This window comes from Notolepis coatsorum, assembly GCF_963971535.1.
Source record: "Notolepis coatsorum genome assembly, chromosome: 6".
Lineage (NCBI taxonomy): Eukaryota > Metazoa > Chordata > Actinopteri > Aulopiformes > Paralepididae > Notolepis > Notolepis coatsorum.
The window spans coordinates 65,732,945-65,747,723 of NC_140170.1; the positions used below are offsets into that span (position 1 = coordinate 65,732,945).

Here is a 14,779-nt window from a genome sequence, read left to right on the forward strand (position 1 = left end):
CGCCAATGGAGTCCGCGCTGGCAGGTGAAAAGAAGTGGCTGGCTGACTGCATGTATCGGAGGGGACATGCGATAGATTCTTCAACTCTCCCTACGACCGACCAGTGGGGGGCACATGCGAGCAACGATCAAGACAGGGGAGGGGGGAATTGGCACGACTAAATTGGGATGGGAGAAAAACAGAAAGGAGAGAAAGTGGATCAAAAAAAAAAGTAGTTAGTGGTCAGCAAGGGTTTTTCAATGGTCGATACCATCATGCTAATATGTCGATACCTACTATGGACTCTCCTTACCTGCCAGAGTTGTACCCTTCCTGCTGACTTGTTGTACTAAATGACTAAATGTAATTAGAGCCCATGAAAGATTGTAATGTTGACGGGACGATATCGACCAATACCGATATTTAACAAACTATAATCAGCAAACCGATATATCGGTTGATAATAATAATAATAATAATAATAATAATAATAATAATAATAATAATAATAATAATAATAATAATAATAATAATAATAATAATAATAATAATAATAATAATAATAATAAGCATTATTTGTATAGCACCTTTCATACAGAAACTGCAGCTCAAAGTGCTTCACAACAGAAAAAAACAGGCATAAAATGAGCACATAAAGTGCAGACATATAAAATCACAGTTTTTCACATTAGGATCTAACATCCCAACAGGCCACCTAGTTTATGGTTTGATTCAGTTTTAAATAGACAATAATAAAAGGAGCAAGATAAAATAGACAGAGTAAAATAGTGCAATAGTACAGTGCAATAAAATTGTAGAATAGAATAGATTAAAAAAAAATATATTTTACAGTGCAATAAAATTGTTCTGAATTACTGTTTCAACAGTTCAAAGCCGTCCCAAACCTTTGTTCGGTATCCATAGTTCAAAACATGACAGTCTTCTCTTCTGCCTGACACCACAATGCACATTTTAAGGCAAGCCGTATCAGACAGTAGTCTCCTGCTCATGACGGTCTATTCTGCTCGATACACACACAGTTCAATACCCGACAGTTTTGAACCTGTAATAAACAATAGACAGAAAACTGTAGCCCAGTGCAATAAAAACCTGACAGTTTTGAACCTGTAATAAAAAGCAATAGACAGAGTAAAATAATACAGTGCAATAATAGAATAGTAGAATAGAATAAATAGTCAAATTATGCAATAGAATGGACAGAGTAAAATAGTGCTACAGTACAGCGGAGTGTATTAGAAGGCTATGGTGAAGAGGTACATTTTTAGCTTATTTTTGAAAATATTAAGAGATATAGCTTCCCTAATGTCCATAGGTAGTGTGTTCCATAACTTTGGTGCATAGTTTGCAAAGGCTGCATCCCCGATTTTCTATTGGAACCTTCAATAGACCAGTAGTAGATGATCGCAATGTTCTAGGAGGCACATAGTTGACTAGAGAACTTGCAATGTCGATCACTAATAATAGTTACGTTAACAAATTATATTTATAGATTATGATCGAATACTGTATAGATGGATGATCACCATCCTCTGTTTCAGTCACGTGATGTACATACTCTTGTAGTTTGTGTGAAAAAGGTTAAAGTACAAGACGGTACTTGATGAGGTAAAGTACGGTGCCTGGAGATCCACATTCTCCACAAAGATGGCCTCTCGTCGCCGTAAGGAACCAAGCTATTGCACCTTTTGATTGTAGTACTAGCTCCAGCTTTCTATCTCTGTGCTGTAGATTCACTAGCAAGCGAGATGCATAACTTTTCATTCCCACATTGAGCTATGTGGCGGTCATTCTTGCGGTGTGTGACAAAGGCTACATTCACACTGCAGGCAAAGTGGCCCGAATCTTTTTGCTCTCAGATCTGTTTTTTTCACGACGTGTGAACAACACAAATCACATCACACACTGATCTTACATTTCTGATTTGGGCCACTTTCATATGTGGTCCTAAATCAGATACACGTCTGATTTTTCTGCAATGCAACAGTCATGCGACTTTCAGGCAACTTTCATGTGTCTTTTTTTTTTTTTTACTTAAATGTTTATTAACATTTATAGACAAACAACACTTAGGTCGCTTTCGGACCAGAATTCGATAGTCCGGTTTTTCGGGTCTGTGTGAATGCGCGTCGAACTCGGTTCGCGGACCAAACAGTCGAACTCTGGTCCGCCTGAAAACGTCGGTCTCGGTTCGGCTTCATCGGACCAAACGCGAACCAAATATAGGAAGTGATTATTATTACCACTGCTCGCAGCACTCACTGCAAAACAAGCACACTGCATCTAATCTCTCTATCTATCTATCTATCTATCTATCTATCTATCTATCTATCTATCTATCTATCTATCTATCTATCTATCTATCTATCTATCTATCTATCTATCTATCTATCTATCTATCTATCTATATATCTGTGAATCTTGGGAAGAAGGAAGAAAAAACGCGGCTTATTATTATTACCGAGCGCGGCTTATTATATTATTAATAAAACAGCTACTTGTGGGCACTCATAAAAACACCGTGGTCTACAAGTTGTTTAGCGAGAGGATGGTGGTAATGTGCTTCAATAGAACAATGGATCAATGCCATGTCAAAAACTCGGCTCCGCTGATCTGGAGTGCTCCGCAGTCCACACACAGACACACACAGACACACACACACACGCACGCGCGCACACACGGGATCGCAGCCACACACACATTTCCACTGTCCAATAGACAAGCGCCCTTTTCGACCGCGTGACATTGTTCAGAAGGTCTCGGTGCGCTGACAGATTTCTATGTGAATGCAGGCGAACCAAATGAAGAATGCAACAATGTTGCAACTTCACCCCCAGAACCGCACCGAGTCCACCAAAACTATATGTGAAAGCGACCTTGGACACTACTTACAATGACATCAATAACACAACAATGCACTAACATGGGCCCCTTGAATATGGCTGCGTTCAGCCTCCCAGACCCCCATAAGAGGGACCCCCCCCCTCCCGCCATCCACCTCCAGAAATAGGGCGCCCCCACATCCCAGGTCCGTCCCACGCGGGGCCGAGCACCCAGCTTTCATGTGTCTTTTACGTCACTCTAGATTGACATTCGTCACAATTTCTTATCTTCTTTATTGTTCATTTGTCAGTTCAGGAGCGTGACCAACTCACACTGGAATCTGGTGACATTTATAGAAAAAAATTATGTTAACAGATCGGATCTGAGCAATAAATCAGAATTGAGCACTAAGGCTTGCAGTGTGAACATAGCCTATGAGATTGAGTTTCTCAGTTTGTGGACTTTTTTACATTTAGTTGTGTTAGTCTGTTAGTCCAGCAGCTGGATCAGTGCCTTCGTTTGCGCTTCAGATTGAGAAGTTCTCTGCTGCAGTTGAAACAATACAAACGATGGAGCTTGTGCCTCGTTGATAAGCTACCGGGCGGTTGTTGTTACCTTTTCATCTCTATTTAAAATTATATGGAATGAATTCCACTGGAACTGAGTGGATAAGTAATATATAATGTAAGAGTGAACCAGCAACCAATGGTGATGATGTCGACTTTGTCTCTGTATTGTGTTACCAGAACTAAAGTACCAAATAAAGCCTTCCATTGATAACTTCATAACAGTCTCTGAATGATAGCTAACTTCAGAACTTGGAACTCTGTGATCCGCCCACTGACTCACTTGGTCAGCATGGCAAGACAAAAAGCAGCTTTGATATTAGTGATGCACCGATACTGGTATCGGATATCAGTCCAATACTAGGCTGAAATAGCGTATCAAAGGATTTCCCCAATACTAAAATCCGATAAAGAAATTTGTAACATGATAGAAAAAAATATTGCATTTCTAACATAGTAGTCTGTGTTCTCTAGAATCTAATGTAATCTCTCTAATGGAGAAAAATTGTGCTATACTGCCCAGCAGAAGCTAACTTATGACTTTTGATGATTTTTTTGTTATAAGTGAAATTGACATTCTAATTATCTGTTTTATCTTGTGACAAGGTTTCAGAGTTCAATCTTGCTCTGTTTTAGAGAAAAACTATATAAAGAATTGCAGTAACTACAAAATCACTGGATAGTCACAGAACGCTAAAGCCAGATTTTTCTCAGTTTCACGGTTAGCTTCCGCAGGGCCGTATATATAAACCCGATGATGGTGTAAATCTGCGGTTAAACTGATTGAAACTGAAACTACTCTGAATCTGTATTGATGACGGTGAAAAGGTTCCCTGACTGATGATGTTGCTGTTTCTCGCGGTGCAGTTGGAGCTGCAGGTCAGCCACGACGAGGTCCTGCAGGAGCTGCGCCGGCTGGAGCTGGAGCGGGAAGGTCTGCTGTTCCAAGTGGACATCCTGCAGGACACCCTGGAGGGGACCGAGGAGCTGCTGGCCGAGACCCAGAGGGAGGCCGGACAGGCCAGCAGGGTACGTCCCAAGCATGACCACCACACCGCTGGGCCTGGGAAGCCGGCGACGTCGTCAACCTTCCGGCGCAAGCCACCGCTTGTAGAGAACCGCTTTGTTGCTTGTGTGTATGTTATGCTTGCCGCGGTAGTCGGAGATAACGGTGTTACTCTGCGTTCAGGCAACCACCAAGTACATTACTTGGCCAGCGGTGTATGCTTTTTCTTTTTATATTGTAAATGTATATAATATAAATGTTCACACATCAGTGCCCACATTTAAATAAAAAAGTAATTAGTTAAATACTAAATGTGTAAGTCAGTCAACGTGTTAGTGTGGACAGAAGCTATTTTTAGGTTTCACTTTAACTTAGAGTAGTTTTAACTTCACGTAAAAGGAGAGAAAGAACAACACATAGAGGAGCTCAGAGGACCAGTCCAGACCAGCAACAGTATGTTTGCACAGTATTTGCACAGTATCAATACGCTACACTGATCCATCCATCAACGAACAGATAGAAAAGTGACGGATGGTATTCCTGTCTGTTGGTTTATTTTTTTTATTAGAACCTAACATGAACTCTGTCCAACAAATGGATACTAATCATTGAAAATGTATTAAAAACAAGACGTAGACGGACAGACACAGCGGATCAATGTAGCCGCGAAACGTTAAAGAAAGTAAGTAAGCGCTCTACGGATATTGAGTGTCACCGGTAACACCGGTGTTTTTGGTGAGTTTATTAGTAGAGTGAAATTCCACATCACCGCGGCAACCCTAGTGTGTTGACAGGCGGATTTGTTTGGCTAAAAGATGGCTGGGAAGTTTTGTTGCGGAGAAAAGCCACAACTGCCATTTTGCACTTTCCTCAATGCAAACCGGCCGTCAGTGATCCTCCAAAGATGTCTTAACTTCCCGAAGCCCCTGTTTGTTAAAAAAAAAAACACTGTTGACTTTAACTTCAGCCACCCTGAGGGCATTCATCAGCACTTCCTTTCAAAACTTTCCGTGTCCATTAATGTGAAGTTCCTTTGTTCCGAGCGAGCACAGCCGAGGTTGTGACCCGCAGCTGCCGCCCGGTCTCTCCCTGACGCCAACGTGTCTCTCTGCATTTGTGCCGTAGGAGCTGGAGCGAGAGAGAGAGGCCAAGAGGAAGCTGGAGGACATGGTCTGTTCCCTCATGCAAGAGGTGGAGAGATTAAAAGAGGTAACGTCGCAGCGGCAGAAAGGGGAGCCTTACGTAACCGCACACAGTCAGAGGCAAAAAGTAAATACTTCCCGGATTTGTGCATGTGCCGCTCTAATGGCCTGTTAATGCACGCCAGCTGTTGCGTAACCGTTTTGTCAGCAGAGCGTTTTTGCTTTCTTGGCTGGACTTGACTCGAGTCCCACGGAGAGAGAGAGGGAGAGAGAGAGGTGTCTCTGCTGCGTTCGCTTGTGTTTGTGTTTGTGTTTGTGTGTACCGTGTTTATGCATACAGAGAGAATGAAGACCGCATAATCGATTAACGGGGACACGTAATGGAACTTCGTTTATATAAACTACTTGGGAATGGAGGAGGTTCCCACGTGTTTGTAGGAGTGAAATGCACTACCTTGATTTGGTGGTGTGTTCCGGAATGGTCTGCACAGTCTTAATGTACCGGTGAAAGGCTTTTTTAAGAAATGGGAGGGATGTGGAGGGATCCGTCCGCTCCATGAGAAACTCTCAAACAAGACCGTGACATTTTGAACTTAGGTCTGTTATCAATACAAGGCACCGAAGTGTCCTTGAGCAAGACACTTAACCCCTAATTGCTCCTGATGAGCAGGTTGGCACCTTGCATGGTTGCCTCTGCTGTCGGTGTGTGAATGTGTGAGTGAATGGTCAAAATGAGAGGAACAAATTGTAAAGCGTTTTGGATAAAGCGCTATATAAATGCATCCATTACCATTTATCAGGATTGCCGCCTTGGGCTACACAGATTGTGGTCATTCACTCTCATAGCTGGATGTTTTGTAGGACACATGGGCAGGTCATGTAGGTGCTTCTAGCTCAGGGGTTCTCAAACTTTTTTATACCATGACCCCATTTTATTTAGGACTTTATACCACAACTCCACACTTAATGTATCGCGTAATTTCAACGTGGAAATAAGGAATATCAAAATAAAAGCACACGTTGAACTTGATCATGCATATTTATTAGAAAATGAAATTACAGCACTATGTTATCAATGAAATTAATTAATATTATCAACAAAAGCCACGGAATTGTTTCTGTATATACATATATGAAACAAGGCATATTTAGCCAAAATATGTTGCCAGAACATGAAAAGAAAATGAGTTCACATGTGCTTTGGTGGAGATCCGCTTCTACTCTGAAAATCCGGCCGCACAGAGGTATGTTGATGCTAAGGGGACAAGCTTTCTCAGCGCAGCATTACACAACACTGGGTACTCGTTCCGGACTGATATCCAGAACTTTGCGAGGGCCTGTCCAGTGAACTTGACTTTCAGTAGCTCGTCACACGAAAGATCATTGCGTGCTTCCTGCTCAGACAGTGGCCTGCTGCGTCATGCATAATGAACGGATCTTTGATCCAGTTGTCCAAATTGTCCGTGCTCTCTCTCTCCGAAATTGTTTAATGAGCCCTTCTAGTGGCTACAGATGATGGGCTTCAATTTAAAAAAAAATTGCAACATTCTGTTCCTACAAAAAGGCATCAAGCAGAGTAAATACCCCAACATCTCCGCTGATTATCCTGGAGTGCCACTAACGGAGTTTCTTAACCCAGCTCATTATCAGCACATTTCTCTGCCAATGGGTTGTTTTTGTCTGCAAGGAAAATCTGCACTTCTTCTCGGAGTTAAAAATGGCGATTTAATACTCTGCCTCGAGATAGCCACCTCACTTCAGTGTGGTATAGCAGCTGGTTATGCGCAGAGCCCATTTCATCGCGGCCAACCGGCACAGCTTCTGACAACAAACCTATCCATTGCGAGTCCAGGTTACACACAAAAGACCAGACCCCCCCTCCCGCGGTTATACATGCGCAGGATGTAGTGAGATGTGTATTGGAATACTGTGTGTCGGCCTCCGTTGATGAAGGGGTGAGACATGGCAAATACACACAACTGCCAGGTGGAAAACTCTATCTGAGTTTTATTATTTTTTTGCCAATGCGCGACCCCACTGTCACCTACCCACGAACCCACTTTGGGTCACGACCCGTAGTTTGAGAACCGCTGTTCCTTTCACTGTATCCGTTGTCGCCTTCATAGTCAGATTACCTTTGATTGGCTAGTCGATATTCAACATGTGGGTCTCACAAACTCCGCAAGACACACCGCGGTCACATGACACACGCCGAACCAGAAAGCGATTACCGTAATTCTCTGACCAAACGGGCAGCTATAAACTGAATGGGCGAACGGTGGGCGAAATATATTGAATAAATGCGGAGAAGAAATCATATGAGTAATGTCATTATTTTCAAATACCTTGGTATACTGTGATACTGCACAACTAGGGATGGGAATCGAGAACCGGTTCCTAATTGTCCGATTCCTGGAATCGCATGCCTCCGTGACTATCGATTCCTCTTATCGATGCCATGTTTTTCCGACAGTTGCGCATTTTAAAACAATAACGTTAGCGCCACGCATGCAGCCATAGCAGACTATTTGATTCCTTGACTAGGAAAACCTAAATGAAAACGACTGCTTTCACTGTATAAATATTCTCCCATTTCATCCATTTTAGATGATCACAATAGACTGAGGCTGCAGCTAGTGGTTCTCGCGCACCTCAGGAAAATCCTTTCACGCTAGCACAGCGGGTGGGGGCTCGACAATAAATGACGATCAGAAATGTCAAGTTGCATGTTGTTATTCTAACCAGCTTTAGTTCTGTTGCATTTTCCAATTTATTTATTTAAATTATAAATGTATCAGGAATCGATAAGGGAATCGATAAAGAATCGGATCGATAAGCAGAATATATAATGGAATCGTATCGATAAAATCTTATCAATTCCCATCCCACAAACCCTGGGACACGTGCTGGTGCTGTCTGAAATCGATGTCTGAGTGTTGTACTAAATGCAGAACATGGCATATCATACATGGCAGGGTACAAGAAGCAAGGAGATGTTTCTCACACCAAGGCTGATGGCCTCGTTTCAGATCTTCAGAGCTCACTGTGGCTGCAGGGCACGGAGCTGTTGCTACGCTAACTGGCTACACAGCTTAGATAAGATCTTCCTTTATTATCGGGGCGACAGTTCGATTGCCGGTTCGATTCCCGGGCAGCATGTCGGAAATGTCCTTGAGCAAGGCACTTAACCCCTAACTGCTCCCGATGAGCAGGTTGGCACCTTGCATGGTTGCCTCCGCCGTCGGTGTGAGTGAATGGGTGAATGTGAGGAACAAATTGTAAACCTGCTTTGAATAAATGCGTTATATAAATGCACTATTTACCATTTTATTGATCCCCTTGGTGAAATTCGGGCATCATAGCAGCATGGAGAGGGGGGAGGGGAGGTACAGGTATAGGCAGGGCAATAGTAGAAAAACATAATTATAGCCTGATCAAATTTGATCTGAATATAAAAGTAAACAATATAATTAACTCTGAATATAGACATTTGAGAAAGATCATATAAATATATAATACATTAGTGGTGTAGCATAACCAACAGGAACGATCGATGTGACGCTTTAGTAATTGATACACTTTTGATTAATTTGTGCAGGAGAGGAACACTATCCCCGCCGTCCCAGTGTACACGCTGGTCCGAGAGCAGGAGAAGGAGGAGGAGGCGAGGCAGGAAGCAGAAGCAGCAGCAGCAAACCAAACGGAGAAGAAAGACACCCAGGAGCACGTCGCCGAAGCACAGAGGAGTCATGGAGCACCTTTCTCCGTCATCCCGCTGGACAACGATACCTCCTCAGCCCAAACCCAAAGAAGCGAGTGCTCATTGGCCGAAGAGGGAGAGGGGGGAGGAGCCCTGGAGGAGGCGGCGGCCGGCCCCCTGGCGAAGCTCCAGAGGATGGTCACCAAGACCTTCGGCCAAACGCCCTCCCTCGCCGTGGGGGGCCAGTCCTCCCAGGACGGGGTCTTCACGAGGCCCCAGGCGGAGGACAACGACACGGACAGCATCAGCGCCTACGAGGACGCGTCCGCCGAGACGCCGGAGCTAGAGAACGTCTTCCCGGGAGCCTCCGCCGGGGGGGAGGACGGGGACGAGGTGGAGGGGCGTCCGGTCCACGACTCCCAGGCCAACGCCTCGGATCCTCACAATGAATCTTGTGTTCTGTCTTAGGTTCATGTTTACTCTTATGTCCTCTGTTTATAGGGAGGGGGGGCCAATGGTCAACCACGCTCTTATTATCAATGGTCAATCATGCTCTTATCGTTGGTCAATCGTGTTCTTTTCATTGGTCAATCATGCTCTTATCGGTTTTGGTGACTGAAAGACGGGGTGAAAGATCTACCCTTTGACCTAACGGTTCATCCCTCCTCCTCCTTCTCCTCTGGTCTTTTCATAGAAGGGTTTAAGAATCACACTCAGCATTGTCTTGACACCGCGTGGCAGAGACGTCTCTCGCATCCAGCGAGTCCCCCGTTCGGTTCAAGGAACTCGCGGGACTCGTGTAAAGGTTTGTGGGGAAAGTTGGGAATCCCATCGGCGTGGCGACGTCTCGTCTGCGCCACCCCTTTTCAGCTTCATCTCCCGCCTTTCCTTTCTTACGTGGCGAATAATCTCCCTCCATGCTTTTTATTATTTTTTAAACTCTCGATAATCTGTTAAGTGTGGTTGTTTGCATATCCGGGGCTGCTGGGTAAAATACAAGGGGCACAAAGGTGATCTATTGCGTGTATGAAATGTGATTTGTTTCTTTTTTTAAGGTCACACGCTGTACTTTCTTTGAGAACAAGCTTTCTTGAAACTAGCGGAGACACTGGTCATTACAGTCACGGTTGGGAGAGTTGAATATGATTCTACAAAAAGGGAACGCGTCCATTTTTTAAAAAGTGAATGAAACCACGATGTCTTGGCTCCGTCCCCGTCCTCATGTGCCTTTCCTGTCTCACTTTGAGAACTTAAAAAAATATATAATAATAACTGATTTGGCTGAATTTGCACTGATTTTAAACGTTCCTGTCGTGTGAAGTAGAACAATCTGCCGAATTGAAATAAGAAACAACATTCCATTTGTAATGAAATATACTCTGGGGAATGAAAGGGTAAGTAGGTGTGTATCGTATGCTATGTTCTCTTGAGGCTTGCATGTCCTGTTTGCACATGAGGCTGCAGTGAAGCTAGTCGTTCTCGACTTTTGAAATCGCTGTATTCACTGCTTTTTATATTTAAACATAGACTTTTAATCCAAAACATGATGGGTTTTTATGGGAATAATTGTTTTTTACAAGATGCTAGCTTTCCGTTCATGTTTGCAAAGTCACAGAATCTCTTTATTCATCATGGGTAATTAGCAGTTTGCATGCATGCTGAAGAATGTATTTTGACTTTAAATATGCATGTGTGTCATATACCTTTGGTCTAATTTATTTGTACTTTGCACTCAGTACTTCGACATGTATTTTTAAGTCATACTTTGAAGTAAATAAGAGATTATCAGGGTTAAAATTGGGGCAGGAGTGGTTGACTAATATGGGTTTTGAAACAATATTTAGAGAGCAGGGTAATTTCTTTGCATCTGATTATCAACAATTTAATAGGAACAGATGGGACACAAAAAAAGTTATTTTCTTTAGTAGATCTACACTCTGCTTATTATTTTAAATCAACAAATGTATCGAACAAAAGAAATCTATTGAAAATAAAAACAAGTGTCTTTTTTAGACACTTGATTGACACGAGGGGTGCTGGTGTTTTAGTTGATCGGCCTTGTAAACGCAGTTATCTGCCGATTATTTAGTAATGCCAGAGACTTGCCTCATTAATCTGCCACACAAATATACAGATCATAAATATGTTCAATGTCTTCATTTGAATCACTGTCACAGATGTGAGAATTATTAGCACCCCTTAAAGATTTCTTAATACAAAAATTTAAATAAACCACATTGTTCTCCCATCACACCTATTTTCTTGATGTTGGACATGAATGGTAAAGTATCGTTTCACTGTTCAAGTCAAGTGTTCGTTTATTAATCCCCTCTGGGAAATTCAGGTGTCAAACTGGCATAGATCGCCATGGTAACTTGTGCAGCACACCTAACCTGCCCTGGTGTAGGATTATGTTCGAGCTACAAGATGGCAACATAGGAAACCACTGCCTATTGATACAGCTCTTTGGAAAGTGTTGTCATTACTAGATAACGTGGAACTAACCTTTCAACGGTTTGATCGTTCAGTATGTCTATAATCCAAAGATAGTGGTGAAAACAAATGTCACGTCTACCGTCTAGAAAAGTTGTGTGACGGTAACAGATAAGTGTTTGTTTGATCGTTTAGACCTGAATTACCATACTGTGGGTGTCTGGGTAATGTAGAGTTAAAAGCACACTTGATTTGGCTGAATTTGCACTGATTTAAACGTTCCTGTCGTGAAGTATAGAACAATCTGCCGAATTGAAATAGGAAACAACATACTATTTGTAATGAAATATACTCTGGGGAATGAAAGGGTAAGTAAATAGGGGTGTAACGATGCGACCTCACAATGATTCATTTTGATTACGATTATTCAGGCAACGATTCAATGCATCATGAAATTTCTTCATTTGACCTCGATTCGATAAATTTTTGATAAATCTTTGATACATTTTCTATCAGTTAATTCCCCAAAAAATGTTGAATACACAAATGTGGCTGGGGGAACTGATTCACTCAGCATGATGGACTATGGATCAATAAACAATACACACAAAAAAACATAACATATTTTTTTTATGTTTTATTATTATTATAATCGATTCTAACATTAAAATCGATGCAGTTGAATCGTCACATTAGAATTGATGCATTTCGATTAATCGATGCATCGTTACAGCCCTAGTAAGTAGGTGTGTATCGTATGCTATGTTCTCTTGAGGCTTGCATGTCCTGTTTGCACATGAGGCTGCAGTGAAGCTAGTCGTTCTGGACTTTTGAAATAGCTGTGTTCACTGCTTTTTGTATTTAAACAGACTTTTAATCCAAAATATTATGGGTTTTTATGGGAATATTCTTTGGCACAATGACTACATTTGGGAGAAGAAAGGGAAAAAAATTGCTAAAAGAAGAAGAAAATTACATTTCTGTGGCTCAGAGTGAAAACCCAGAGGGAGACGTAGGAGCTTGGTGTAAGTCATTCATGATTAAACAGCGTAACACAAATCTATAAAGATATCACAGGATTGTTAACAGAAATGTTTTGACTTTTGTTATTGCCATTATCAATTGTTTTAGGTGTTATTCATGTCAATATTATTTCCCCAAGAAAATGTTTCCCTTTTTAAATGTTTTATTTCTTTTTTAATAACTGAATCGGCTTGTAACGTGGATAATCTGAATAATACAACTTTGGAGTCTGAATTGAAGACATTTAAACAGTGAATTATTCACAAGATTCAAGGACGCCCCAATAATTCTGATTGCCCAATAAAAGGTGTTAAATATAGTTGAATAAAAAAAAATGTATCTTGAAAAGGTCACGTTGACCGATTTAATAGACATTTATTAATAGACTTTCCTGGCGCTAGGGAGAAGCGGTGTGTACTTCCTGTCGGTTATTGATATTGGCACTGCAACAGGAAGTGAAGTGGGGTCCATTTAGAGTGTTTGTTGTGAAGTTGAAACCGCTGTTAGGTCATATTTGACCAACATGGGGTTGTTTGGGTTAGTGTTGAATATGATTTGTTTTCCCTATGTGCTTACATCCCAGTGAGAAATCAACCTTGACATGCAGACCTGTCCTTTGATTATTTAGTTAAAATGTTCACCTTTGTTCTTTATGTAAAATTGGTCTTTAAATTTTTTTGTAACTGTAAAACTCTTACTTTACCTGTAACCTGCTGAAACTTGCAAACATACTGTTAAAAGGAATTTCAATAAAATTATATTTGCAACTCTTATTACACAGTCCCTCACTGAATTAGCTATTTTCTCACAAGATATTTGCTATAGCAAAATGTACAAAGCCCACAAGTATTACAAGCGCTTGCCATTTTTACCAAATACTGCACTTTTACCAAACAATTTAAGCATTCACATCTCTGCAAATAATGATGGAGAGACTGCCGTTTTCACAAATCATCGCAACATCTCTCTTGGACCTTTGGCTGACTGCCAGATGTTTAGTTTCAGGCGTGGGACCCGGTTTGAATCTAGGTGAGTGACATGTGCAGGTAGTAATGTCCCATATTGGCCACACTTCTCTCTCAGTGGTATCATGTACTCTTCAACTAACTGCAGTGATTAGGGAAACGAGAAGAACGGCAGAATCGGCTAACAAAACAAAAAAAAGGGGACTCTGGCATGTGACCCTTATAAGTGTTGGAGGGGCGGGGGGATTATTTTCAAATACTATACTATAATACTGATGGGTATCTTGCCCTATAAGATTCTGGTAAGCAAAACAAATAATATGTTAAAAATATACTTAAACACTTTTTTTTAGGGCAAGGCAGAGAGAGGGGAGGTGTCTTGAGTCCCATTTGGACCCTGTCTGTGTATGTGCCTTGCCCCCCCCCTCTGGACCCTATCTGCCCCCCCCCCCCCTTTGATCCCTATCTGTGCACGTGCCTGGCCCCCCCCCTTTGGTCCCTATCTGTGCACGTGCCTGCCCCCCCCCCCCCTTTGGTCCCTATCTGTGCACATGCCTGGTTTCCATTTGGACCCTATCTATGCACACGCCTGGCCCCATTTGGACCCTATCTATGCACACGCCTGGCCCCATTTGGACCCTATCTATGCACACGCCTGGCCCCCATTTGGACCCTATCTATGCACATCCCTGGCCCCATTTGGACCCTATCTATGCACACGCCTGGCCCCCATTTGGACCCTATCTATGCACATCCCTGGCCCCATTTGGACCCTATCTATGCACATCCCTGGCTCCTATTTGGACCCTATATGCACGGATACCTGGCCCCCATTTAAACCCTATCTATGCATGTGCCTGGCGCCATTTTTGGACCCTATCTGTGCATGTAGGTCGTTCTATAACAGCATGAGGGGAAACAAATGAGAAATGACTGCCTTATGATGCAACAGCTGCCATCAAACACCAGAGGTCTCTCTTCGGAGGAGGCTTGACCTGTTCTCTTTGATTGTTAACTGGTTTATTTAGGCCAACTGGGTTCCTACATCCAGACAGAGAGTATAGGATCTCAGGTTTAGACTCCCTCATTTCATGACATTTGTAAAACATTTTATGGTTGAAAAT

At 42.3% G+C, this 14,779-nt stretch overlaps 1 protein-coding gene across 2 annotated transcripts in view; it reads left to right on the forward strand.

Moving 5' to 3' along the window:
- Positions 1 to 13,457, forward strand: part of LOC311230373 (uncharacterized protein) — a 32,287-nt gene extending 18,830 nt beyond the window's left edge. Inside the window, exons 4-6 of one of the 2 annotated variants that reach the window (XM_084316640.1) lie at positions 4,254 to 4,415; positions 5,518 to 5,601; positions 9,133 to 13,457. In XM_084316640.1, the coding sequence (XP_084172766.1) occupies positions 4,254 to 4,415; positions 5,518 to 5,601; positions 9,133 to 9,702 (816 nt within the window). In that variant the 3' untranslated portion in view covers positions 9,703 to 13,457. Of the gene's footprint in view, positions 1 to 4,214; positions 4,416 to 5,517; positions 5,602 to 9,132 lie in introns of both variants that reach the window. The other variant, XM_084316641.1, reaches the window with a different exon arrangement.
- Positions 13,458 to 14,779: the final 1,322 nt, after the last annotated feature.